Raw genomic sequence first — 18834 nt, 5'->3', positions numbered from 1 at the left:
GCTAAGAACATTCCCACATTCATTTACATTTATAGATTTTATTTTGAACCATGTGACAATTATTAGACTGTAAGTTTTCCATGGGTTTTTCTCTCTTCCTCACGGTCGCAGACGTGCTTCCCTGCAGGTATTCGGGTCTGGAGACTGACTGCCTGCCTGCCCGTGTGTCCGTGGGTGCCGGGTGCTCCCTCCTGACACCCAGGCCTGGTGCAGCATTGAGCACACGTCACTGCCTTCGCGGCCGCGTGGCCCCGTGCACGTCCTCTGCGGGGAGGACACTGCTGGCCTCCTTGTTCCCTGCCCCTGTCACCCGCAGCGCGTGGCTTTCCCCGACTGAGGGTGCCAGAGTCTGACTCTGAGCCTTTCTCGTGAAGACCTTTGGTCACTTCCTGAAGATAACTTGTGGGATTGAGTCACGGGCTTCTAGGCTTGTCTCAGAGACTGAGGTGTGGGCCCCTTGGGACGTCTGTCCCCTCACAGCAGCTGTGGCTTCCACTCAGTGCAAGTTGGTGTCCCGGTGAGACCAGAGCCCCGTAGGCCTCTTCCCTCATCTCTCTTTCCAGGGAAGATCTTGTTTCACTTTTCATCCTGGATGAAATCTGCAAACAAATCCTCGGCTGTCACCTGGGTCAGGAGCCTGTGACAGTTCACTTCTCTGTGCTTTAGTTTTGGAGGGAAAAGTCACGAGAGGGCAGAGGCTTCTCCCAAAGCATTTGAATGGGGTCCCCCACCAGGACCACCGGCTCCTCAGCGTCTTCACCCAGGCCCTCGGCCTTCCTGGGGGGGGATTAGAAATGTACCCAGCACGCAGCGCAGCAGGATCCTCAGTTTGCCGTCACCTCCCTGCCTCGCACCAAGTGTCAGCTCAGCGCGTAAAAGGCCCGGCCACTGTCTGGCAGAGAAAAACCACTGGGATTTCTTGTGTCTCCACACAGCAGGGTCTGGCCCCTCGGGTGGCCACGCCTAGGAGGCTGCCACGTTCATTTTCCCACATTGCTGTTCACACTGGGCTCAAATATCTGTTCCCACAAGGAAGCCAGACTCCCTTAGGTTTACGTTGACACCTACGTTCTTCGTTTAGATTTAGCGAAGACAGAGGTTGGTTGGAGTTAGAAGCCAGCAGGCTCGGTCCCAGGGTTCCACTCGTACTTCCCTGCAAAACTGCCCAGCGGGGAGAATGACTGCTCGGAGGCAGGCAGGGAGACAGTCGTATGGCAGTGCCTAATCTATGATGTGACTTGGATTTTGGACTATAAAAGATGACAGATAATAGTAAATGCTAATGAATATAAAATTAATTTTAAAGGGGAAAAAGTTCACATTGCATGTAGGTGCGTGGGTGTGATGAATTGTAGGTTACACGATACAGCAGTGACTGTAACACACATCCTGAGTCAGCCCAGGCTGCGTCCTGCCTTTGCATCTGGATGTTTTAATGGCAAAGCAGCAATTCAAGACCCACCCAGTCTATTACCTCAGCTGAGCCTGTCAGTTTCCACTGCCGTAATCTTTTCAAGATGTTGAATTATCCAAATTCAGAGATCCATATGTACATAGGAACCTTATAAAACTTGTTTTAAAAGAAATGGCCATGCTATGGTAAGGACACCAAACAAACAAGCCTCAGTGACTTTTTAAGAATCCAACCCAAGAAAACAGTCCTGTGTAATCCCCACGTCAGTCTTACAACTGAAAATAAAGAATGCCGAGTTGCTGGTTTAAACACAAAAAGCATTACTTCTGTGGTTCTTACAGATGCTAATGTTGTTCTTTGCAAAGTGCTCAAAACCAGAGCATGGCTGGTTTTTCTAAATAACTTGTGTTGCCTGTGGTTTACTAGCAGCCCTGTTGGTCTCAGGGCAACTAGAGTTCACTTCACAGAGATACCAGGCCATATTTGTCCAAGTGTTCGGTGTGTGACTCAGGAGTGTTCTGTGCTATTGGAGGACGTCCAGGTCTTTGTCAGAACGAACCTTCCGAGACATGGGAGTCGAGTTAGAGTTCCGCAGCTGAGATCCTGGCGGCCTAGTCTTTCCCTAATACAGTCATCCTCTGCACTCTGCAGCCCAAGTTAGAAGATCAACATGCACACTCCCCATGGTTTCAGACATCTCTTAATTAAAGCATAATAAATATTGTAGTTAATAACATAGTCTGACTAACTTGTGTTTATTTTTGTTAGGTATATTCAAAATTCAAATAGAAAAGTCAGAATTCTTTTTAAAAAGGTAATTCAACAGAGACAATTAAATTTGGGTTGTGGCAACTTAAAAACACTAGTACTTTTATCCCCCGTTTTTCTAGGACGGTCTAAGTCATAAATGCTCGTCGTCATCAATAACTTGTAGAAGAGTCGAGCATTTTTAGAAAATGCCGGTACTTTCCAAGACACGTTTTCGAAAGAGTGGATGTTTAGAATGTACTACATTCCAACTTCAAAATACTTTTCTTCTTGAACTAACTCCTTTCTTCCCATAATAAATTTTGGGGACTTACTAAATTGTCTCTGTTTATGAAAACAAAAGATTCCCTTTCCTGTTTTTTTTTCAGTTCCACCATTCTATTTCCAACATCTGGACCACGTTGGAAGGCGACTGGACCACTACGAGAAACCCGAGTTATCTCTGGGGTCGTACGAGTACGTGGCGACTTTGGATTACTGCAGAGTAAGTGCCTACGCGCTGACGTCGAACTCGAGCGAACAGCGCTCACCTGTAAAGAACTTACTGTCGATTTGCAGACAGAGCATCTTGGTGGTGCCAGGGGACGTAGAAAGGCCTAAGGTGCAGATCTGGGCTTCAGGTTCTCAGCGTGATTCGGTGGCCAAACCACCCACCGGAGTGATCGTTTTCAAAAATCGGTGTGTGGTGCCAGAAACAGGAAATAATTTTTTTGTACCTGCTGGATAGACTGTCCTGGTTCTCAGTGCAGCAGTTCCACACGGTGCCTCTGCCTCGCTTGTCTTGTCAGTGATCTCGGAAAAGCTCCCCTTCGCAGGGAAAAGCCCGACCGAAGTGGGCAGGATGACTGCCGTGTGTCCGTGCCCTTCTCCGCTGCCGTCCGCCCCGTGACGCTCTGGGCTCTTGGAATCCCCGTTAGACCCGGGACCCCCCAGCAGCCGGGCGCCCTGGGCCTGGTTCCCCTGCTCCGAAATGGGACCACGAGACCCCCCCCCACGGCCCCCCACAAACCTCCATTGCTTCTGTCTTTTCTAAACAATTAAGTTAAAAACCTTTAGCTGTCCTCATGAGGCCATTCATTGTTTGGACCCCAGACCACCACCTGGGCTGTCTTCAGTTGCACAGAGCCCTCCCCCCACGCCCGGCCATCGCCCCTGGCGACTCTGAGCCTTTGTACGAGGTGGTCTGACCGACGTCCGTCCATTCCCCTGCCACATCTGTGCACCCCAGCGGGCAGACGCCCGCTCACTCTGGAACAGCCGGCTGTGTGTGTGTGTGTGCACGCGTGTGTGCGTGTGTGTGCGTGCGTGTGTGCGTGCGTGTGCGTGTGTGCATGCGTGTGTGTGCACGTGTGTATGTGTGTGTGCGCACACAACCTGCTCTGTCCTCGTCATGGTGGGTATCTGCTACAACTTGTGTGTTTTCATGGAATTTGGTCTGTGTCTGGCTTTTAGCATCATCCTCCTGGAATTGAAATCTTCTTGCAGATCTGCCTCTGAGTGGATTCTGAGATCCTCGGGGCCCCAATCTCGTCCTTGTCATCTTTGTGACATTTACCACAGTGCCTGGCACAGGGCGGGCGTTGATCAGTCTGTGTAGAATGAATGAATGAATGAGTGAATCTGCAGAGTCACCTTTCCCAGGACGGGCTGTTTCCCTTCTCCAGTGTCACAGTGATGGTGACGTCATTATGGGCACCTTGCAGGGCTTTAGAACTCTTTGGTGACTTGAAAATCGTACCTTGGGTTTCAGTTCAGATTCCAGTTTGCATCTGGAGCAGCATGTACAGCCTGGAAGACACAGGGCCCTTCCGGCTGACTGTCCCATTTCCTCTTCTGAAACTGAGCGCTCACTTTCCAGAAAACAGCCTCGGACCCGCAGATTCTTTCTCAGATGTTTGCTGGGGAGCAGCGCACGTATTGAATATGGATTATCATGAATATTTTTCCTAACTAGAAGTTTTTACAGTTGACTAGATCTTGAAATTTTTTTCAGTTAACACAACTTATTGCATTTGTTTTACTGTTTTACACTACATTACACAGAACTAGTTATTAAAGAAAAAGTTAGTGCTTTATTAGTTTAAAATGTTACATTTAAACATTTGGGGAAATTTAAGAACATTTTTAGTACAAATGCTTTATTTCAGGCAAGAAACACGTCCTAAAGTACAGTTACTTTTGGATACAGTTATTTGTAACTTCTGTTGACTGAAGGAGAATCATTAGGCAATACATAAATATTTAATGTTCTAATTAAATGTACTAAAGCATTGTAACTAGTGATAGAAAACTTACTCACTGATCTTTGCAATTATAGTATAAATCTAACCGTGCCCCGAATTTCCAGTTCTCTGCCAAAAAGGCTACATTGTCTTGATTTTATGCTTTTTTAGTAGAAACTTAGGCAGAGTCAAATCTATTTCTGGGAACAAAAGTCTTAGTATCTTCAAACTCTTATCTGGAAATATTCCAGAAGTCTAATTGATGGGAAATCTCACCCAGCAAACAAATAAAAATCGTACATTTTGAAGAACTTTTGTAAGTTTAATCTTTCTTTTATTGTTCCAAGTAGAGTTCATAATAAATATGCTATACAGATCTTTAAATTTAATTATAATTTAAAATGTAAATAAAGTACACTAATGAGTTGGCTTAGGGATTTGGATGATGAAAAAGAGCTTATTTGATTTGCATGTGTGTTTTTTAACACCACACACACAAAGGGGAATTACAAAATCACATTTTCCCTGTTCGTTTTCATTTAATGTCCATTTTAGATAATAAGATTAATGTTTATTGAGCATTTACTATGTGTCAAACTCTATGCTAAATTCTCTACGTGTTGCATCATTCAGTTCTCACAGTGGGTCCATGTGGTGGGAACCACCATGACATGAGGAAACTGAGGCTTAGTGGGCATAAGTGCCGTCTTTGGCCGTTTGTCTGGAGAGTGGTGGGGCCAGACTGACAGCCGTGACTATGTGATCTGACAGCCGTGTCCGTGTGATCTGACAGCCTGTTCCCTGTCAGTGCCCTGTGGGGGTGTGGGCAAGTCCTTGCTTACAGCATCACCCTGATTCCCCTGGAAAAATGGCTGAGAATTTATTATTTATGTTTGTGGACTATATTTGCATAGAAAGTGTCCCTGAAATGTGAAATCTTCTTCCAAGTCAGCCTTTTTTTTTCTTCATGAATCAAAATGTACTTTCTTCACTTAATTCTAACTCACTTTGACAACTATTGGATGCCTGACGTGTCCAAGGCGCTTGTCTGTGTGCTGTGAGCGAGACCAAAATTAGCAAGATGAGAAGCTGCCCTCGCGGTACCTCCCCACGTACAGGCCTGGTAAGAAACATGCACACTTGTGACAGAGACTCAAACACGATAAATGCTGTAAGAAGGGAGTAATCGGCGTGCCGTAGGGCTTCCAAGAGGAAGTGACGCTTGAGCTGGCTGAACCGTGAGCAGCGTCACCATGTGGGACGGGCAGGGGAGCTGGACCATGAGCAGGAGCAGCTCACAGAGGCGTTGAAATTCAGCCAGGTTTCTTCAGGGCGGGGCTGGTGTCCGCGATGAGTCCCAAGGACCGACTGTGGAGGCCAGGAGAATTAGAGAGAGGATTCCCCTTTCCCCCAAAACACATTCAAATTCAAATACTTTCTGAAACACGATGCCAAACAAAACAGTTTTCCAGCCAAATTCTTGGCTCGGGCCCACTAATCTGTGACTCGTGGACAAAGATGTTTTGAAAATGGCTTGTCAGGAGAATGTGTACTGGGAATAATGGGGAGTAAAGCTGGGAAGTGGTTTTGAGACACAGGCTATCTGTTTGCTTTCCACTGGGCCTGGCATCCTGTCTTTGACCTCTTAGGTTTTTATACGTGTTTGTTAAATGAGCATGACGGTGAGTCTTGAATTCCAGGCCATCGAATAGCTTACGTTAATTCAGTGGGGCGTGAGGACAGTGAAAAGTCAGGACGACTTTTCCATCCATCCATCCATCCATCCATCCATCCATCCCTGGGTTCATTCGCTCAAACAGGCGGCAGCTACTGAGCAGTCTTTTCAGTGCATGCTCTGTGCTGGGCTCTGAGGGCCTAGTGAACTTCCTGTTCCTAGAGGAGGTGCTGTTGTGGTCTGTATTTTGCCTTAGTTTATCCTGACAGCAGTCTGTACGGTGAAAGGAGAGAGATTGGAGGCAAGAGTGCGTTAGAACGTGTAGTAATCCGAGTAGGAGAGAATGAGGGTCATATGACAGTTCCTCAGAAAATTAGCAATAGAATTACCATATGCCAGCAATGCCATTCCTGCTTATATACCCAGAGTAAGTAAAAGTAGAGTCTCAAAAACGTATTTGTACATCCATGTTCTTAGCGGCGTTATTCACAATAGCCAAAAGGTGGAAGCAACCAAGTGTCTATTAACAGGTGAATGGATAAACCAAATGTGGTTTATACACGCAGTGAAATATTATTCAGCCTTAGCAAGGAAGGAAAGTCTGATACATGCAACAAATTGGATGAATGCTGAGGAAATCATGCTAAGTAGATAGTGTGTGATCTACCTATAGAAGGCAGTCAAACTCACAGAGACAGAAAGGATGGTGGGTGCTGGAGAGGGGGTGGAGGTTGTGTGGTGGGCACAGAGTTTCAGTTTTGCAAGATGAAGAGTTTTGTGATGATGCCTACACAACAGCGTGAACGCACTTAATACTACCGAACCGTACACTTAAAGTGGTTAAGATGGTGATTTTTGTGTTATGTTTCCTTTACCCCAACTAAAAACTAATAAAAAAAAAAAGAGAGAAAATGAGGGTCTAAATTTAGGTGCTGAGACTAGAAGAGCCACAAGCCCTTCACGATTCGCTGGTTGTGCTAAGTGAGATGGACAATTCCATGGAGACGGTCAGATTTCAAAGATTATTTTAGAGGATTGTGGGTTTTCGTAGGTTCATTACAAAAGGAAAGACCAGTCTGGTGGGAGAAATGTTGCTGTCATTTCTAGAATCTTGAGTCTCAGGCAGCACCTCTCTGTGGGTGTGTGCCTTAGTTAATGGGAACACCGGCCTTGGGCTCAAGAAAGAGACGGGAGAGAGTTTGAAGAGCCGCGTGCATAGAGATGCTGGTGAAGACCGAGCCAGTGAACACGCTTTCCGTGCCAGGGCGTGGCGAGGGGAGGAGAAGGTGTACTTTGGAGAGAGACGGGAAAATGACAAAAGAGAAGCAACAGTGAGAAAAATGGGAGAGGAAATGATGCTTCCGGGCCCTGGCAGCTAGGAGAGGAAAGTGGCGTGTCACGCCCACGGTTGCAGAGAGAGAGGAGAGGTTTGGGATGGCAGCTGGGTTTATTTCCGGTCACTGTAGTCTGTGAGCCGGCAGTCAGTGACCTCCAGGACAGCAGCCCCGGTAAGGCCGCGTGGAGAACCGGGTCTTTTTCGCGTGAGTCCGCTAAGCTTGGCCGGACAAAGCAAGCCGGGTTGAACGGTTCCTTAATAGACTAAGGAAGCTAATGATGACGCTGGTACAATGATCTAGGAACAAGGTGACAAGCTCCCAGACGGTTAAGAGTAGGGATGGGGCAAAACATCATGAAAGAATCATTTTGGGGGAAAAAACAAAAACAGTGGGACAACTCAGTGATTGAAGGAAAAGAAACAGCCAAATCTAATTTCATGTTTGAGTCTTTGAGTTGGCACCTAGTGACGGTAGTGATAGAGACATTGGAAGAGAATGTGAGTTAGAGGAATGATGAATTAATTTTGCCAATATCAAAAACAAGCTGTAGTGACACACTTCTGTAGAAACGTACCGGTTGGAGATGTGGAAGATATTCAGTGGGGAATGGGTAATGCCAAACGTAGGTGAGAACACAAGCATGGTAAGGTACGTTTGGTTTAATTAACGGAAATGGTTATTTAAATCAGCATATATCTGTGTGATAAATTAGATTAGGTGGGAACGATTTGCTATGAAAATTATTCACCTAGATAGCCGAGTTCCTCCATTTCTTTATTGTTATGATTTGGCAAAGGGATGAAGTTTTCAGGTCGATGATTTTTAGGTCCTGTCATGTTATTTAAAATGAAGGACTTATATTAGAAAAATGTTATATCTAGCCTTGTAGTGGATATAGAATGAATCAATAAGATAGTTTATAGACATCATCATCTAATTTTATAATAATTAAAATAGTTTTATTTTAGAACATTTCGATGATTTATCATAAAGTTAAAAATTAAATTGGTCTTAACTCTTCATTCTCTAGTGTAGACTGCTAAAGTTGTTTGCCCATGGCTCTCATTTCTAAATGTTTTGTAAGAAACAACTGAACGGTCACTTCCTAAGACCTGTTTGAACACCAGCCAGTAAAGGGACAAACGTCTAGGAAACATTGTCATAGCAGCTGCTTTGTGTTATGGTGATTGTTTTAACAGATAAGGCCTAACATGTTAATTTTACCATAAATGTGTAAGAAATTAGGTAAGTATTTAACAATATGGTATAATTTTTTAAAGTATACAGTTATTTTTTCATATATAATTTCCTATCTTTGAAACTGAAAGAGCTAATGAAAGAAGAGATTTGAAAATAGTGATTTCCAAGTTAATAGAGTTTTATTACAGTTTCAGAAACAGACGCTAATTATCATGCGTACTCTTTCTCAGCACAGTTTGTTGACGCTGCCAACCTGCTTTGTCCCGTGAGGCAGGGCTGATAGCAAGGCCGGCCACGGTGCCGCACCCTCCCCGTGGCAATGGGGGTGATGAAATCTCTGGAGCTTTGTAAAAGTGAACCTTCTCTGCTAGATGTTATAATACTCTTCAATCCACTGGCGGGACCCAGGTCATAGCCTGGAAAATAAACGGCTTCTTTGATCTTTTTCGTAGCATCAAAGACTATTCTAGAAAATGATTTAATTCCACAGATGTTATATCTGCAATATTAAATGAAACATCCGATGATCTTCGAGTGTTCTGATGAGTGTTTAAATTTGATTATGAAATGTATTTACGGTATAATTACATCTATTTCTGTTATGTGCTTGCCTTCCTGTAGAAGAATAAGCCTCCCAACCCACCAGCCTTTATCTTCATGATTGACGTTTCATATAGTAACATAAAGAACGGGCTCGTCAAGCTTATCTGTGAAGAACTGAAGACTGTGCTGGAGAAACTTCCAAAGTAAGGGAACCGCCATTCTTTTTATAACTAATGAAATATTGCTGAATTAATTTACTGGCCAGAAAACAAGTGCCGAGTGACCAGTTGATACCTTTTGCGAATGAAGACATTGCACAATTAGTTATAAATCAAACAGCACCTTTATTTTGAGTCTTTAAAAAGTCAGAGTGAACTTTTGTACAAAGCAAAAAAAACTATGGTAAAAAAAAACATTCAAAATACATTGTAAATTATAAGAAGACTCCAACAGGGTGGTGGTGGAGACTTTGGAAATCTGTTATTCACTTTTCCAAGCATTGATTTTCTAGTGGAAACTAGTAGTTGCCGGGTGCGGTGGGGAGTTTGCAGGGGTGCCGGAAGACAGAACTGCTGTCTTATGGCGGAGTCGGTAGCTTTTTAGCCAGATTTCCCTTTGCCCTTAATGACACGCTGTCCAACCCTTTGCCGCTTTACTGCCTTTGTGTCCTGCACCTCAGCCCAAGGTGCACCCCTGTCCTCGCCAGGGCAAGGGGCAGTGCATGCGGGGAAGGTGGAAACCAGTTGTAACAGCAACAGGAACACACCCTAGACGTTAATCCAGACTTCAGCCTGTACTTTAAAAAGGCTGTTTGGCATATTACCTGCACATAAATCAAATTGATGGCAATCTTAGCATACAAATTATAAAGTTACACACATACACAGCCCAAAATAAATTTCAGGGCAGGGGAGAAAAGGCAACCAGATTTGTTTTGAAAGATAAAGGGAAAAAATTATTTTGGCATGAATAAAAACCTTTCAGAGAGATTTAAAAAGTGTCAGGGAATAACTAGCCGTATCTTTTGATTTTTTTCTTCTGTCACCTCTCCCAAAACTCCTATCAAACATGGCTAGCGAGTTGTTCAGGATGGGGATCTAGCATCTCCTAAGGAGATTCAGGAGCAGGGAAGATGCCATCCTTCACGAGAGGAAGACGTGCCTAGAAAGGTGAAACAGCCTAGGAAATGTCTATAACCTGGTGTCTGTCCCGGTCTCCACGCCTCCCCCCACCTCCCTGAGCAGAAGCAATCTCATCCTGGAAAGGGGTCTTTCTCGAAGGGTGGGGGGATTGTCTTCGGCCCCCAGGGCTCCGTGGATCTGTGGGTGCCCCTCCTCTGTGTGCTCTTCACATGGGACTGGTGCTTCGGCACACGGGAGACTCCGGGGAGCAAACTCCGGACCTCCCAAGGAGTGGTTTTGTTTGTATCTGTGAAGCCGAAGTCATAATATTCTCAAAGATGGTTTGGAAAAGCCGTGGGGATGTTTAAAATACACAGAGGCGACTTCAAACTGAATTCTGAAATGAAGAATGAGCCAGGAGCACGTTGAAGATGGAGGTGTAAGAAAGGCATCGGAGGCTGCAGGCGTGTTTGTGACCCGAGTTCCCCCCACCCCATTCTCAGGGAAACTGGAGAAGTACGGATTTCTGCTGAGTATGATCTGTTTTATCATAGAACTGTTTCAACACAGTGGTGACATGAAGCTTATAACCTACTGACGTGAAATCACACTCTTTCCTTCCGTGCCGTCGTAAGTTTATATCCCATAGGTAGCTTGGGCAAAAGATAGGAACAAAAAATAAAAGGAAATTATTGGTTATTCTTTGCTACTATTCAAATCTCTCTTTTAAAAGAGTTTATTCAAGCCAGCTACCTTTTTCTCCTTCATCTTTTAAAGCAAATCTGATTGTTTTTCTCTCCTGAAATCTGTTTTGGGCCATGCATGTGTATAACTTTATTTTTATGGAAAGAATGCTATCAATTTAATTTCCTTCTTTGTGCTAAAGCAGGTAATATGCCAAATAGCCCTTTTAAAGACAGCCTGAAGCCTTGATTAACATCGTAGGGGATGTTCCTCTCTCAGCAAATCTTTTGGAAAAGGAAGGCCCCATTATTTACTGTTTAACTTTGAATTTATGTCTTTGGCCTCACAAGAGTGCCAGACCTTTCTGACGTCTCTGGAACAGGAAAGACAAGATTACAAATGTTTTACCTGTTGTTCAGAACAAGCTCTTGGGTTATTTGGGGGGTTGGTTGGTTTGTTTTTAATATGGCTGTAACTAAAATGGTCAAAATGCTTGATTTTCTAATTTTCTGGGTCATCTGGTTGCTGATGTTTCTCGTGTTCCTCTGTTGGATTCACTTCGTTAACACGGGGACGGTGCAGGTATGGGGAGACAGGTGACAAACAGAAGGGCAGAAACACGTCAGCGTCTGTGAAAATCCCTCGTGTAACTTCACAAAACTCGTGTGGATTAATCTGAAGAAGAGCCTGAGATTTACTTTTCTTCTGAGTAGAATTTAATGAGGCAATTATACTGTTAAAGATGATCATAGGACAGTTCTTTGTTTCTCAAACAAGTCTTTAAAAAAATTATGTTCCCATGGAGACGAGTCCTAATATTTTGCAATAATGTGAGATATTCTGATTAGACGCTTTTAAAAATGTTACTTTGGATTTTAAGTGAACCCTGTGAATCCCGGGCTGCTCTTTTCCCATCACTCGGAAATGTCCAAATTCAGGGAGAAACAGCTGTCTGGAGTTTCCTCCATGGTTTTTTTGTGTCTTTTGCCTTGACTCCAAATTAACTATTGAAGGGGGACTAAAGCCTTTCATGACTTGCTGGGCATTTTCCACCTCATGTCAAGAAAGGTTTACAGGGAAATGAGGGTTAACGAGCCGGCAGACTGGCTCTCGAGCAGACAAGTGGTTTGTGTGCCTGCTCGTTCCCTGTTGTCGGTACTGCCAGCCAGACTGATTGTCAACTGTCACAGTGACATCGCTCGCCGGGAGTTGGGAAGAGACGCAAACTGTCGGCTTCTCAACTTGGGCTGTAACTCGCCATCCCAGATCCGGCGTGTCACCGTGGTGACAGTCATCCTCAGGAAAGCCTGGCCTTCCTCACCTTGTGCCAGGCCTTGTGGGGACAGAGAAGTGAGCCTTGCACTCTGCCCTTTATCAGCTGATGGTGGAGGATCGTGAAGTGTTAACCAAAAGGCACCAAACACTAAGAGCCCAAGGAGAACGAGATATAGAATTTGGAAGGGGAAATCATTCCTAGTTGGTAGCCTCAGGGGAGGTTTCACAGGGAGGAAATAATTGCATTTGGTCTTGTAAGGTTCTACTATGTAGGAAGAGGAAGGGAAACGCATGGATGCGTGTAGTGTAGTGGTCAGTCACAGTCATACCGTTTAGGATGTTGAAGCGTGTTTGTGTCTGTGTAGTTACATAGGATGAGGGTTCTCATTTCTGAAAGCTTTGCCAAGTATCTAGAACACAGTGTTTGCTAAGTGCTTTTGGAAGGTATTATGAATCTATTGAAACTGCCTACTCTTTTGTCAAGGCTTCAATGAAGAACAAATACCCTTAGCGAAGGAAATAGAGAAGAAATAAAACATAGTTTAAAGGCAGTACTTTGTCAGCCTGAAACATCAGAGAAATTGGGAAGTCTGCAATGGAATGAGCAATTTAACTTGCTTGAGATACTTGCATTTAGATACTTTCATTTTCCTTTCTTTTGTACTTGAGTAACTCTTTATTCCATGTGCAAAATTTAGAAACTGAGCAAACCAGGTTCCTTTTCAAAAAAGTTGTCTTTTAATCAAAATAAGTTTTACTTTCGTCCAAGGGTCAAAGAAAATGGCATCTTTCTGGTGGCTTTTTTAACCATGTAACCATTGAGCACTATATAGTATTCACCATTGAAAATTAGTAAGAGCTTCAGTCGTGTCTAAGTGTTTTATTTTGGGGGAGAAAAATAGACCAATAGTACAATGCACTCAGTAAACATGTAACTAGAGTCGAGACCACTAAATTCTGGATATACTTGCTATTGACTGGAACGAGAACATTCATGCTTTTATACTCTCAGGAATTATACACGTTTTGGAATTCCTTTTAAAAAGTACGCTTTTCTTATGTTTTTGGAGCTTTTATTGCTTTGCCATGACCATCACAAGTGGTTACCTAGTAAGAATTACATTATTACACTGTCAGTTTATAAATGTAACTTTATGTACTTATATTTTATGTTTATATGATATATAGTCCTCAAAACCCAGCCCATTTTCTATTGAGATTCTCTAGGAGGATGTGTAAGAAAAGGATCACACAGTAGGGACAAGTCCTTTCTTAGTAGAGACGGCTCTCCTGTTAGTAATGCAAGTGCCTTTCTTGTCTCTTGCTTCAGATATTTTGTTTGTTCTTCTGACCCTCTCATGACTTTTGAGAGAGCTTTGTTTATAAAGGATGTGAGAAGCCTAGCTTATTCATGAAAAAAAAAAACTTTTAATTTTCTATTGAAAATTAAATTAAATTCTATTGAAAATTAAATTCTGATTGAAACTAAATATATTAAAGAAATATGAGTAATGTTTCATAATATCTATTTGATTTTTTTTACCTAGAATTTTGATAACTTTTTTCTTTATCGACTTGTTTATTTTTGTAATAACCCTTATTCCCTACTGCTGTGACTCACTGTTAGTTATATCTGGTAATCGAAATTAAGGCCAAAGCTTTAAACACGTCTTCCATATATTTTACAAAAGACACACACTGACCGAATTTCAGACAGAAACCTCCTTTTGTTCTGTTAATAAGAAGACTTCACTTTTTTTTTCCTCATAGGGAAGAGCAAGAGGAGACGTCTGCAGTTCGAGTTGGTTTTATCACATACAACAGAGTTCTCCATTTCTTCAACGTCAAGAGCAATCTGGCGCAGCCTCAGATGATGGTGGTGACGGATGTGGGGGAAGTCTTTGTGCCTTTGCTGGATGGTTTCCTCGTCAGCTATCAGGAATCCCAGTCTGTGATCCACAAGTAAATACCAAGTTTTTTGTAATCTAAATACAAATCAGTGTCTGTTTTTAATTGCCTTGTGTTTTGACTCAATCATATATTGTTTCATTTCGTCATCAGCAAGGGGGTTTTAAGACATGGATTATCAAACTCTGCCATTTATGTTTGGTCTGTGTCTTTTTAATGTAGACCATATAAAAGGAAGATTTTTCATACTCACATTAAGCCGTATCAATCCTTTCTCTTTGCTGTGAACGTCATGCCAGGGACGCATTTCTTACATGTGGATGAGTATGATCCACGATGATGATCATAACTAAAGATACGGCCACTGTTCTAAGAATTTATGGTCCAAGAGATCAGTAATGTAGTGGACAGAAAAAATATCTACAAAGAGTGTAATTTTGTAAATGTTTCACTCATTTTGTAGATTTTGGTGCCAAACGGAGCTGGGAGATCATTCCCTGGGGAACAGCCTGTGAAATTCACCCACAGGTGTCGGCTGCCAAGCACTATACGTGTTTAGGCTTGAGTGTCAGCGATTTATTTCTCGAAGTTTATTACAAATATGCCAAACATGTAAAATCTTGTGCTCGTTCATTTGCTGCAGTTTGTTGGACCAGATTCCCGAGATGTTTGCCGACTCCAATGAAAACGAGACCGTCTTTGCCCCTGTCATCCAGGCCGGCATGGAAGCACTAAAGGTGAGAGAAGCCGTTTCTAACTGCTAGTAAATAAATGTTAAAAACAGACCAAAAAAAAAAAAGTTTCCTTTATGCAAGAAAATACAGTCTCCATTAAAACCTGTGTCACGAGAGGCCGTTCCAGACTTCCACTCGAGTCTCCAGAGGTCAGGAGGAAACGGCCAAAGCACAGTTTGCTCCCGGCGTTTGCATTCCAGCCCTCTTGGCCCGAGCAGCCGACCGAGCCAGGATTTCCAGTTTAGCTCCTCCTTTCGGCTTTTATGTGAACTCGTTAGGATCTATTTTAAACGTGGTTCAGCAACATCCAAACTCCCAGATTCCCCGATTCCCCTTCCTGGGGGTTTCCAGACACGCAGGGCCAGGGCCTGTGACAGTCCGTGGTGGAGCCGTGTGTGCCGCTCAGGGCCTCGCCGACGGCCTCGCCCACGGGAGGGAGGTCACGTTGCCAGGTGGGCGGCTGAGTCCACACGACTCTGGGCATCGTCACAGTGACAATGGCGGTGAACCGAAGAAGGAAAGATGACTTAAAAAGCGCAAACTCTCATCATTGGCATGAGAGTCAGACCACTTTGGCCCTGACAACTAGTTCCTGAAATAAATTTCTAAATTTTGTTGTTAAATTTAAATTAGCTTTTACAAAAAAAAAAAAATATGATCATAACAACAGAGATAGATAGGAGCTTTGTCTTTGATTAATTTGCTACTTACAAAATATAAGTATGTGATTAATGAAATGGATCTAAAATTAATATTCATTTTATAAGGGAAAAATAAATAAATATGGCCATTCTATTTTTTTGCCCCAATATTGAACTTTATGTTTTTTAATGGGCCCTAATTTTCTTCCCTCAGAGTTTTGCCACAGGTCATATTAAGAAGACAGTCAAGCATGTTGAATTCTGATTAACACTCTGTACTGGGTCACTGAGTTCTCCCAACAGTACTTTATGTAGCTCATGTGTCGCCTGCGTCATATACGGGCACCTGGGAATAGAGAAGCCGAATAGTTTTCTCACCCAGGTAACGAACGGCTGTGATTCCGATAGGGCCCTTGTTCTTGCTGCCGTGGTGTGAAGTGACGCTGCTTCTACGCGTGGAGAATATCTGTGTGGACAGAAGAATTTTTGGCCGTGAATTCCTTAGGAGAATTGGGTGGGCCAGGCAGGGAAAGTTCAGGAGAAGGTAGACTTTTTCTTTTCACCTTTATACCTCTTCTGCTATTTGAATTTTTTAAAAAGTGCTTTTGTAATAATAAAGGCTATACAAGTGAAAAATTTACAGTCACAGAATTCCAAAATCTTCAACATTCTTAACATGTTATAATCATCATTATTGAAAATGTTACTCTGATTTGAGCACTGGAGCTAATTCTGTCTTTCCCCAGTGCAGTGTGCATCTGCCTGTGCATTTGTACCTGTTTCTCCATCCATCCTTGCCTTCTTTCTTACCAGTGCTGCGCCGGTCAGTAATTGCCAGTAGACACTTGCGCCAGTGAGCCCACAGCCCCCAGATTCCTGCTCCCTCCTGGCCACAGCGAGGTGAGACGGGCTGTGGGCTCCTCACCTGCCCGGTGTGTCGGCCGTGTCTTCCCCCCTGGCCCACCGCACAGAGCATCTCAGGATGCCGCTTGGCGAGAGAGACGCTGGGACAGGGCTAACCTTGAGTTCTCTCAGTTTCCCTTTAAGGGAGCTATTCGCAGACCCAAGTACTTTACTATTAGTGACACTCACGGCACATCTTACGACGGACCCGGGCACACCTGTGTCTTTGCAAACCGCAGCTCCGGCAGAGAGCTGGAGAAATGGAGTCCAGACCAGGAGAACAGAGTGTGCAAAGATGCAGAGGTGTGTTCAGCACGTGGTGTGTTCCGGGAAGGGAAGACGCCTGTGTGGCTGAAACTTGCAGTGCGAGGGATGGGTGAGCAAATGCTGGAGATGAGTCTGGCAAGATTGGTTCAGATTCAGCTTCCCCAGAGGGCCTTGAAGCTGCCGTTGACTGGCTGTGTGAGCAGGAGGCAAGTTGGGTGAGCCTCAGTGTCCCGCATTCTTAGGACGCAGACAGTAGTACCGACTGCACCAGGCTGTGACTGTCACCTCAGCCACGCGGGAAGGGCCTGGCGCGGCACTGCTGCAGCGAGCCTTGGTGGCATCTGACTGTCCCCTACGCTTACTCCTCCCGCCTGGACACAGGACCGCGGACTTTATCCCGCACGAGAAACCTTCGGGATTCTGGAGGGGAAAAGCCACGTACCTGGGGAGGAGGGGGGACCGGGGGCGAGGAGGGAAATGTATCGAATCACATTTCAGGGCATTTGTCTCAGTAGGTTACTTCTTAGTTCCTCAAATAGGATTTTAAATCTTAACACTTAGTGCTGAATTGACTCTGATGGAGCCTGAATCTCTTGTCGCTTCCCCGAGACTACAGACACACACTCCTGATCACACACTTTCCCTTTTGTCACCACGCGTGTCCTCGGGTTCCCAGTGTGTCCTGTTGCCGCGGCACCACTGTGGTCTCGTGCGCTGTTCCCCAGAATCCCACCATAGCTTAACCCACGTTTACTAAGGGGTTGAAACAAGAGTTTTGTTGCATCATAATCCTGGAAATTCTGTCATCTGCTTTTATATTATGGGATCTACCTGGTCCCGAAAGACTAAACCGTAGGCAAAGTCAGAAAGTGTTTTCACCGTAACACAACATTTGTAATAGTTTTAACTTATTTTCTGATGACATAAAATGAAGCCTTTCTACCCGAAGCATGTTCTGTGCTGGTTTTTCTAGGCGGCGGACTGTCCCGGGAAGCTGTTCATCTTCCATTCGTCCCTGCCGACCGCCGAGGCCCCGGGAAAGCTCAAAAACAGAGATGACAAAAAGCTGGTGAACACAGACAAAGAGAAGGTACCTGTGCACAGCTGCTCCTGGACGTGCCCGTGTGTCTGTTACTAAGAGGGGTAGAGAGAGAGGCAGCATTTGCTTTGGAGGAAGAAGGGCATAAGCTGAATCCAGTGCCAAGTCCAGGACTCACACTGTGCGTTACGGGAATGTTTCGAATTGCGAGCGATTTAAGAAAGTTTATAGTCCTGGAAAAACTGATCTCTGAAATATCTACATTGAGATTAGGGTGCAGACGTGTGCGTGTGTAATCTGGGTACGACAGACTGGATGAGAGAGGCTGAGGAAAGGGCGGCCCTGGGGACGCAGGGAGGAGGGGAGGGAGGAGGGAGGGCGGAGACCGAGCCGTGGTGCAGGGTGCAGTCGCCCAGCCTGGCACTTGCCACGGCCGGGCAGAGCCAGTGGGAGGAGGCGGCCGTGGGCGCGGGCAGCCGACCGCTGGTCACGTGGCAACAAAACCGCACAAGTCCCCTCGTCCGGGTCTCAGGCGAGGACGCGGTGTCAGCTGCACTCGGGTGACTGCAGGACGGAGTGGAGCCGAGTGCCGCGTGCGCCCGGCACGGACCGGGGCTCAGGAGGTGACGGCTGCCCTGCGGTCACGAGCGAGCACCAACGGCTGTCTTCAGCCCAGGTCGCTTACCTGGGAAATACTTTTTTTTCATTTTAAAACTTCAATAGAAACTTAAAATGTAAACCAAGAACATTTTGTGACTTGTCATTCTTGCTTTCTCGTATCTCTTTTCTTCAGATGCTTTTCCAGCCGCAGACGCACGTCTACGACGCGCTGGCCAAGGACTGCGTGGCCCACGGCTGCTCCGTGACGCTCTTCCTCTTCCCGAGTCAGCACGCGGACGTGGCCTCGCTGGGGCTCGTGCCGCTGCTCACCGGGGGGACGCTGTACAAGTACAGCAACTTCCAGGTACTGCCGGCTGTGAGCAGCTTCCAGGAACAGGGTGACGAGGCCGGGGAGGGGTCTCCACTGACGCTGTCCGTGAACCATGAACCGTCCCCGACCTAGCCTCACCGGGCACGCAAATACGCCGAGTCAGAGTGCAGAC

General features: G+C 45.0%; 1 protein-coding gene across 1 annotated transcript in view; it reads left to right on the top strand.

Moving 5' to 3' along the window:
• The window catches only part of SEC24D (SEC24 homolog D, COPII coat complex component), a 73145-nt gene that overhangs the window by 42623 nt on the left and 11688 nt on the right, over window positions 1–18834 (top strand). Inside the window, exons 10-15 of the mRNA XM_045537376.1 lie at window positions 2551–2666; window positions 9238–9362; window positions 14010–14201; window positions 14791–14884; window positions 17666–17782; window positions 18525–18695. Of these exons, the coding sequence (XP_045393332.1) occupies window positions 2551–2666; window positions 9238–9362; window positions 14010–14201; window positions 14791–14884; window positions 17666–17782; window positions 18525–18695 (815 nt within the window). The remainder of the gene's footprint in view (window positions 1–2550; window positions 2667–9237; window positions 9363–14009; window positions 14202–14790; window positions 14885–17665; window positions 17783–18524; window positions 18696–18834) is intronic.

This window comes from Lemur catta, chromosome 26, assembly GCF_020740605.2.
Source record: "Lemur catta isolate mLemCat1 chromosome 26, mLemCat1.pri, whole genome shotgun sequence".
Classification (NCBI taxonomy): Eukaryota; Metazoa; Chordata; class Mammalia; order Primates; family Lemuridae; genus Lemur; species Lemur catta.
The sequence above is the reverse complement of the archived record's forward strand: the minus strand, read 5'-3'. Positions and strand labels throughout refer to the sequence as shown.